This window comes from Zerene cesonia, chromosome 27, assembly GCF_012273895.1.
Source record: "Zerene cesonia ecotype Mississippi chromosome 27, Zerene_cesonia_1.1, whole genome shotgun sequence".
Classification (NCBI taxonomy): Eukaryota; Metazoa; Arthropoda; class Insecta; order Lepidoptera; family Pieridae; genus Zerene; species Zerene cesonia.
In genome coordinates this window covers 4496266-4506268 of record NC_052128.1, presented here as the reverse complement: position 1 = coordinate 4506268, position 10003 = coordinate 4496266, and the positions used below count along the sequence as shown (strand labels likewise).

The 10003-nt window shown below is 35.8% G+C and overlaps 1 protein-coding gene across 5 annotated transcripts in view; it reads right to left on the bottom strand.

Moving 5' to 3' along the window:
• LOC119837335 overlaps positions 1 to 10003 on the bottom strand; it is a 99820-nt gene that overhangs the window by 17191 nt on the left and 72626 nt on the right. For 4 of the 5 annotated variants that reach the window (XM_038362878.1, XM_038362880.1, XM_038362879.1 and 1 more), the window contains exons 3-6: positions 9552 to 9694; positions 5332 to 5543; positions 3441 to 3510; positions 2268 to 2403 (exon numbers count right to left, since the gene is read on the bottom strand). In XM_038362878.1, coding sequence (XP_038218806.1) covers positions 2268 to 2403; positions 3441 to 3510; positions 5332 to 5543; positions 9552 to 9694 — 561 coding nt within the window. The remainder of the gene's footprint in view (positions 1 to 2267; positions 2404 to 3440; positions 3511 to 5331; positions 5544 to 9551; positions 9695 to 10003) is intronic. The other variant, XM_038362882.1, reaches the window with a different exon arrangement.

Sequence of the window (10003 nt, the reverse complement as noted above, 5' to 3'; positions counted from 1 at the left end):
AGTAATAAATGTTATTTGCAGTTAACAATTTTCTTTTTTCTTTATTACAATATTTATGGCAAGACTAGGTATATCTCTATCATAAATTTTCACTATATTTCTAACATAAATTTTCACTCTTTGTTCAGTTTCCGCGATAAACAAATCCAAATATAAAGTTTTCATGAATAAAATCATCTCAAAATGAAAGGAAAACAAAAACAAGCAAGTTTTGAGGAAAATCTCTTAAAGTTTGAAACAGTAACAAAGAAGGACACGGTCCAAGAAAAATTAGGACAGGGCCGGCGACGTGGAAACGTGAGCCGTGAACTCAATAAAGAGTGTGATTTGCATTTTTGTCTTTAACTACATTTATTTTGTTTGACTTTTAATTCTATAGTAGTTAAAATAAAACAAAATAAAAAATACATATACACATTCTGAGAGGGTTTTCCCCGGGCAGTTTCTCTTCCCGTGGAATTTAAGGAAGAAAAACTCTCTAATGTCCTTTCTCGGGTCTCAATCTATCTCTGTACTAAATTTCATCAATATCTGTTCAGCAGTAGACGTGAACAAGAGACAGATAGACAGCCAGACAGAGTTTTTTTCGTATTTATAATATATTCAGGAATATCAACATTTTAAGTATTTAATTATATTAACTACTAATTATATTAATAAAATACGTATATACTGAAGAACAAAGGTAAAGTACAAAAGGTGAGTACCAACTACTAAACCTATTCATGATTTTTAAGTACACACCTATAAGACTGATATAACAATGAGATTGAAATGTTTTACTGTGTAATGTGGATAATAATTGTACACATTTTTATTGGATTAGGATCTGTGCACATTGAGCATTATGTAATCACATAATGCTCAATGTGCTCTCAATCTGTTATTGTGTTTAATTTTTTGACTCTGTAAACAATTTTGCACCAATCAAAATCGCTACAAAAAATACCACAAAGGCATTCGAAAGGTGAGCGACACCGCCACCGCCGAAACGGATGCGTGATAACTCATAATATCACTCCTCGTCAAAGCGTCTCGCAAATTCTTCCCCAACCCATAGATAAGTCTGCCAATTATCGTCAAAGCATTATGTGTTATATATCTCCGCTCGGTAAACACAAACATTTCGCACTGGCCCGCTGCCAGCGCCGACCGTCGGCTAGATAAAGTGGTTTGCACACTGGCAATACCTACGTACGTCCCAATTTTAGGAAAGCTCGCTACGTTGTCGCTAATTTCTAAATTGGAGCGACAATATTTTGGTTGGCGCTTAATTCGATGGACGCGAGAATATCGCCTGTTAATTTCACATATTTGACGCAGTTACAGTTATATACGGAGAAATGTTGAAGACTGAAAGTCGTTAGGATCCTAGGACTTTTCGGTAATCGAATACCTCTAAAGCAAAGCTCGTTTGGCACGCGGCTACAAACGAAAATTTAAGTACATCGAACAAAAAACATCCGGACATTGAGAGATTGTCGCCTTTCTTTCCCCGCTCCTTTTCATTTCCCCGACGAAACGGTGAATTTGTCTTGGCGCGCACCCAGCAAAGATGGCGGACTCAAAGCAACATGGCGCGAACGACGCACTCACAGAGCTATTATTTACAGAACCATTCCAGCAAGGCGGACTGTATCCTTAGTTACGGGCGTCGGGTCGAAAAATTGTTTTGCTCGCAAAGATAAACAATTTTCTTTCAGGCATTAAATTAGACTAACCACATTGGTGAATCTATCGTAAAATTGCTGAGCTCGCTATACTAAACTCGTTTCAAAGGATCGTCTGTAATGACGAGATAGAAACTCCATAAAGCAATCTCTATGGGGTGCTATAACATATTGGGATTGTATTTTTACATTGCAGAACGTGCATTGGGCGTTACACAATTATTATATACCTACTCACAATTCGAAACCGCTATCCTTCAAAGCATCGCATTATCTCAGTCAATTCTGATTATCATGTTAACTATTATTTTACTATGGCATACTCAAGACGTTTTCTATAGCATATAATTTATATAAAAACAAAACACAAGTGAGTTACAACTACACAAAAACCGACATGCTAATATTATTATGAAATTGTCGATTTCATTTGACAAAGAAACTTTAGAGTCACTATCGAGTTTCTCGCCGATTCTCCTCGGTACAAGCGACCTTGCGAATCATTTGTAGTTTTAAAAACCTTACTGTACATACAATTTTATAAACGTGCTTAAATAAAAAAAAAAGTTTGAGTATACTATCCCTAATATTGCTAACCTCAATCTGCCCCTGGCGCGCATAGCTGGGGTGGTTCTTCAGGATCTTAATGGCGACTATCTCATTGGTGCCCTTCTTCCAGCATTTCACCACCTGGCCAAACGTACCGCGCCCGAGGAACTCCAGCACCTCGTACCTGCAAATGAAAAATGATAAATACTCGCAAAAAATAAAACGTAGATCTACTTATACTATTATTTTTAAAACACATGATGATAATGCGAACACGAACAAACCTATATTACATACATACTAGGTATAGCACAGCTTAATAAAATTACGGTATAGAAAAAGACCCATAAATCACGTTTCAAACTTAATCCTCAGGTATCCAAGATATTAATACCAAACTGGTAATACAAATATTTAATTGGGGTGAACTATATACGATTGTTTTAAAACATCAAAATATGCCTTACTCTTTTTATAATTTTTTACTAACATTTGAGTGGAATTAAATAGAAACGCCTTAAATCCATAAACAAATTATAAATTTCTATGAGTTCTTTAAGTGTCTCATACAACACGACACAAACATTCAGACTTTACTTTAATACAGATTAAACGTAAAAAAAAAACCAACAAAAATGTTATTAAATGGGTTAAAAGTGGGCGAGTTGTATAAATATTTAATGGATTAATGCATACGAAATAGTTTCGGACACGATGTTGCTCAATATTATTTAAAACGAACACGGCCGCGGTTCAATTTAAATTATTTAAATAAACTAACCATTTACCAATGTTTTATCAATGAATGTTTTATGTATCAATATCCAAATAATTTAAGATTTTAACTAGGTACAACGAATTTATTAAATTTTTTGTGAATTTTCTTACATTCTTACTCCAAATAAACAATAAGAGTTTTTTGCTTAAGATTGATTTATTGAAAACAACCTGGAAACAATTTAAAATTTCAAAAAGGAATTCAATAAAATTATTATAGGCCTACTCAATTTCGAAAGGTCATATAAATTTATTTAACTCTTGGATACCACTGACTTCTTCCAAACATTCTATAATCAATTAATTATCACATCTTAATGCTACCGAAAGATCTCGTAAATTTACCAAACATAGGTGTTTGGTAAATTTGTAAATCACACACCGCATAAATCTTTTCCATCTCCACCCGCTCCAATCATCATATTCTACAAGACTCACACTCACCGATTGGACGAGGAGTAGAGCACCTCGTGCTGCACCAGCTGGTAGTCCCCATCGCCGCCGCAGCCGGAGCCTGCGCGTGCGCCGCGTGGAACAAATGCGTGCGCGTTAGATTATTGCATACAACACGTCGATAGCAGCGACGGCAATAGTTTACGGGATAAAAAAAACGATTTAATACAGTTAAAAGGGGTAGTTAAGGTAACATACACGCGTTGCGGTATAGCCAATACATATATCCCTATTGTAATATACATATAAAGAGAAAGATTAAGTCTATAAATCTATATCACGAGAAAGCAAACAGTCGGAAAATTGTGATCCGTAAAATACCTATACTACTGCTTATAATTTAACGTATAACTTTTCTGTTAATTATAATCTATAGAAGTGATTAAATTATTGTGTGGATTAATGTTAATGTTATTGTGTACGAGAAATACATAACTTTTTATAATACCATACAAACTTCTCTTCTTCTCCTTAGTTTAATAATAGAAAACTATATTTAAAATAAGCAAAGTTTCATATGATAAAACAATTTCAGAATAAAAGCTATTCTAATATAGGTATTCAATATTATTAGCATAAAGAGTATTCGATATATGTTTATCGAATAAAACAATGAATTATTAATGATATTTTCCTTAATAATGTATACTCGTAACGGTTGTTATAATTTCAAAAAATGCATGCTTAATTAAGAGGCAAATGAACGTCATTAAAGTTCCAGAAATGTCATACATTAATTGCTTTTTTGTTATAATGAGAGTAGATTAAATTACTTCCGAAAAATGCCAAACGAGTGCAACTAATAGGTGATTAACACAACTAGATTTAATTTGTTAAGAATACTACCGATCTTAATATTATTCTTGAATATCATTATGACGTCCATTTTTAAATTGACAAGTGACTAAAGACTCATATAAATGCATGAACATAACATGTAAATTGCTCTTTGAAAAATATGATGTCTTTGTTATTGCTAAACAGATTTTATCTTCAAGGTGAAATGACAAGCAGAGAAATTCAAATAAAGTAATCGCATAGATTGTATGATGACTCCGACATTAGTATCCCAATTACCAAGTAGCAGTGCAAAATTCATTGGCAGTGCAAAAAAATTCAAACAGACTACATCATGGTGGTTTGATATCAACCGTTGAAAACAGCTGTTACCTCCTCGTAGAATGGTTGAAGTTTTTAACAGTAGCATGCGCGAGCATCTTACCTTCACGCACTTCACTTTAGAAATTAGGTATTATATAGTAAGTAATACCATCTTATTATAGTAAACTGGCGTATTCTAATAATAAAGGGAGCTAAATATACGAGCAAACAAAAATAAGATGCAGCGCAGTAAATATAAAAACTAAATATTGCTATTAAAATCATAATACCAATCGAATACGTTTAATATAAATAACATGGGAGTACAGTCGTCATTCATTTTACAGTCGTAGAAGTTTGATTAATTTATTTACATTTAACATTCAGTGCGTAATCAGTTCAATTGAATGGAAATGTAAACGATATGTCGAGAAATAAGCTTCTAATTTATAATTACATCTATAAGTTGTATCTATTTGCATTATAAATCAATGTCTGTAAGTTGAATCCTATTAAATTAAACATATTTAAAACACAGGGTGAAATTGTCTATTATTCGGCGGCGAATTTCTAGTTATCTAGCGCCTATCACATTTTTATGAAAAATTTTGGGAATGTGTCTCCTGTCATACAAGACACGGATAGTTTTAGAAATTCCATTCAACATTCTCCAGGCTTCTACTTACACACCAACGATTGGTAAAAGAACGACGATCGCACTCCACACTAGGTCTAAATCTAAATGTAATCAAAGGAGGTAACAACAATTGGTTGATCATACGTTTGTTACCTTGCGGCTGGGCCGGGTGGTTGGCCCCGCCCGCCGCGAGTTGCTTGCTGTGCGCCGTCGTCGTGCCGCCGTGCCCGCCGCCCTTGTGCCGCGCGCCCGTGACCGTGACCGTGCCCGCGCCCGTGACAGCGACCGTGCCGACCGTGACAGCGCCCACGCCGCTGGCCGCCACCGCCTCGCGCCTGCTTCTGCTATCTCCCACACTGTAGTGGAATTATTATGTTTATGTTAATTATCGTCGAGAATTTATGTTGTTGTGATGGTGCTTTTAGGTCGATGTATTGTTAATAAAGATTTCCATGATAGCGATGCGCAGAATTCTTTTAAATTTTTCTTGCATTGTACAATAATTAAAGCAGACACCAACTGAGCGAACACCATAGCACGATTAGTATGAAACATGCCCCTTAACATCTCAAAACCTAAACGCATAAAAAAAGAAAACTTTGGTGCCTTATTATATCGAACGCGCGTGACCAATTCGTTGGCATTACATAAAGGAATCATAACTCGAATGTTGTACACAAGTTATTACACGAACTGCGTAGTAGGAGCGAACTAGAGCCGTCAGCGGGTAATTCGTTAGCGAAAAGCTAAAACACGAAAGTTTGCGCGTCGGTATTACGTGTTCACAACATTGAGATTGGATAGGGAATTGGGATCAAGTGATCCCGCGCCGCTGTGTGCTCGCAGCGTCGATCTGATGAGTTGAAAAACTTTGATGAGCTCACTTTTTGTTCGTACGCCTCCGAAGAGTTTTGCTTCAATGGGCTTCTTCAGAGCTTGTACGTGTATATATGCATAGTGTATATTTGAATTTATTCGCGGTTTGTATGATTTCTGTGCGAAGTAATGAATATACTTATGGCTAAATAACAAGACTGCAATTCCTTTTGCTTATTTATGATTTACTTTTATGACAGCTAAAGAAAGTAAACCTCTTAAATGGGAATTTTCAACAAAAAAATAGAATGTATTGAAGTAAGTGAAGAAGTAAAGTAGACGTAGAGTCGCTTTCGTATTTAAACAATATGTCAAAGCATTGTTTGAATAGCTTTGTAATTATTAATAGCTATTTCGTTGTTTTAAGAACCGATGCTAAGAAGATTATACTTCTTTTATTTTCTCAAACAATTTTAGAAGAATTTATAGGATTTTTTAGTAACAGATTGGGAATTAACTATAAACAACTTTATATTATAAAATAACAAGATCATATTCATTACTATACCTAGAAAAACATGTTATTGCATCGTTCATATGTACATTGCCGCCAAATACTTGAACTTTAAACATCAATAGCCAATTTAATATGATATTTCGACGATATTATATGTACGGAACAAACAAGCATAGACATAACATCACGTCCATATCTCATTAATAAAGTAAATATAAAATTTTATTATCAGGGTATGAGTATAATTATGTTAATCGGAATAACATAAAAAAAGCTCGAGATAGACATTTATCGCATTTGAAGACCATTTAGAGAATTTAACGTGTTTTAATAATATCAAAGTGTTAGATTAAAACAAATACAGTTTAACAGCTATACGAACAGACATGAAAATTTTACGTGTATATTTACATTATAAAATTTTATACTTAGATTTATTTTTGGGCTATTGTAACTTAATAGCAGCTCACGAGTCAACCGGGCGTGCGTCAGCTAGTTCTAGACGAATCTTTACAATGCAGTCAGCGAATAAAGAAAGAAACTTACAGCTCCTCAAAATCAAATTCCTCATCATAGAAATCCTCAGTTTCAAACTTAATCCTAGGTACGGAGAGATCCATTTTCTTCACAAACCACTATCTACACTATTTTACACTATACACTCTGCATACAGCACTAACGGAACATTTTAAATTTGCACGTGAATCGCTTCAGCCGGCGCAAGCGCATCGTAGCCGCTTGGGGTTGGAATGACGGCGCGGGTAGCGCCGGGGGTGCGTGGTGGGGGCCCCAGGTAGCTAGGGGGTCGTTGCGAGCCCCGAATTCCGTACATTGTGCGTAGTAGTAATAATAATAATACGCAGCGTTGTAGGCAACTGTGGGAATGTGATTGTTTGACGTTTCATCCATTGTGTGGCATGGTCACTTGTTGTAATCGAGTGTACGCCGCTACTACTAGCTACGTGAATAACTTGCGATTCGAAACGTGCGCGAACAATGTTAGAACGGAACGATTCGCAATCTTGAAGCAAAATAATAAAGGGTGACTTACACGGGGGCAAGTTTATTTGTTTGTGCCATTGCAGTTTACTCGACTCTGTTTATTTCATAAGTGACCTATAGTGCCCTTGGCGCAACATTTAATTCTATAGTTTGTCGAAGGTAATATATATATATAATATAGCTCACGTTTTTGTGACTTTCTAATGTACCTAATAATTTATAAGAATTAATATTATAATTAGTTCTTATATTGCAATTATAATAATTAACACTAACTTACGTAATAAAATATTGTAGCATTGATATACAAAGGTTCGTGTGTGACCTGGTAAAGGCATTTGAATAATGCGAAAGCGAAATAATTTTTAAATACCATTTAACTAACCTGCCTATGGACTTTTCCATATAACGAATAATTTTATACCTTAGCCCTTAGGTTTATACGAACATACATAAATTAAGTCCTTAAATACTCGTTGAATCTAAATGGAGCTCAGAAACCCAAAGAATTAATTCTCTTAATCTCTTTTTGTAAGTCGGTAAGAATAAAGATTTTCTGGCAAAGGTTTTAGCAAAAATATAAGTAACGACGGTACCAGGGCATAATAAATAGCTGCAGTTAAGATAACAGTTTACCGTTATCGAGCTAAGATAAGCCCTTTTTGTTTCTATCAACCTTTATACTACATACTTACATAAGAAAAGTGAAGTACCGTGTCCCATAATGGGGTATGGGGCAGATGATATACATCTGTTTCAATGATCGATTTTATTTATGGATAAATAGGTGATCAGCCTTCTGTGTCCTGCCAGACCGAGACATTTTTTTTTTGTGCGTCCCCACCGGGAATCGAACTCAAGACCCCTCGGTTCTACGCTCACGCGTTAACCATTGTACCAAGGAGGTCGGTATAGTACATACATAGTAATTTCAATTATTCAGCTGTGGTTGCGAGCGGTAAATTTACAAACCATCTTGACAATATATTTGACCACGTTAGGTCCAGCGGATTAATACTAAAAACGAAATAAACAAAAAGAAACACGCTGGGCATCAACAGCACCACGATGTTGCGGGGCAAAACTTGCGCTTAAATAAAGCTTTAATAAAGCTTTTATTTAAAAAACGGCAAATATAAACGTCAAAACAATTCTATTGTTTTGGGAGTGGCTGAGGATTTTCCCAAGTTTATTTAACAGGATATTTATTAGAATTGGTAATTTGTTATCCAGTGGAAATATTTACGAGGAAATTCATTAAATAACGAATTGTTTAAAAACTTTAGGTGTCATTGCGATGAACATTAAGAAATTGATAATATTTCAAAGCAATAATACAGTTTAGTTTACAAGTAATCCGTAATATTAAATTATTGAAGCACACCATTACTTTGCAGTGCAATTTTCTAAGCAAACGTTATACACAAACTAAGACAATGGATAATAGGTTATGAAAGACGGTAGAGTGAAGAGATTGTGCTGTATGAAGTAGAATTAATGAAACGTGAAAAGCTCGAGTCGAGTCCAAAATCAGGTCCTATAATAATAAGACCGTGGTCAAGCTGAAGGCGGGAGCGAGAACGGGTAATGAATAGCGGTAGATGTGAAGAAATTAAAGTTGTAAAACTTTGCTTAGCAAACTTTATGTGGACGTGGCACCCGCGCACGATCTCGCGTGTCAGTGCTAGTATTTCTATAGCTAATTGGAGGGTATTTTTGTATATAAGCTGCATCAAATTTGTTCAACGGTTTTCGAGTCAACGAAGAACATATCTATATATAATATCATATTATACATTCAGATAAATATCTTCATTGAATCTCAAATCATTATCTTATCCGCTACTCATTACAGGGTCCGCTCACGCTTTCAAATATCCACCCCAGCAGAACCCGCTCAAACATCGAACGCGTTACAACCAAGCATGATGATCGGATGGTTTGATGGGCTGACGTGCGGCAGTACGGCGTATATGCAGGATGGGCCAGCGTCCGGCCGCTGCGGAACGAACCTCGACGGTATACTGACGTGTTATCGCCGCAACAGCGTGTGCTGCAGTGCGCGGGCGGTGCGGGCTGGGCGGGCGGCGCGGGCGAGCGCCGCTGGGCATCGCACGCGCGGCTCGGCACGCCCGGCGGCCACCGAGCACCGACCTCGCTCCACCACTTTTCCTACGAAAAAAATATACATATTAATTACTACGGTCTATATTACTATCTATTATTGCTGTCAATATGTTAATTACAACATAACGTATTATTTAAAAGCCATTTGCCGTTTTTCCATATACAAATTTGCTAATTTAGTTATTTTTTTTGCCTGTTGCTGTTTCAATTGGTTTATTACTGAATACATTTGATGATATTTCACTAAGAGCACTTCCGTAGAAAACTTTTAAAAGACTGACATATCGTACTTAATTAATCGATATGGGAAGACAGTAATTTTACACATTGATGACTGATTTAAATAAAACTTGC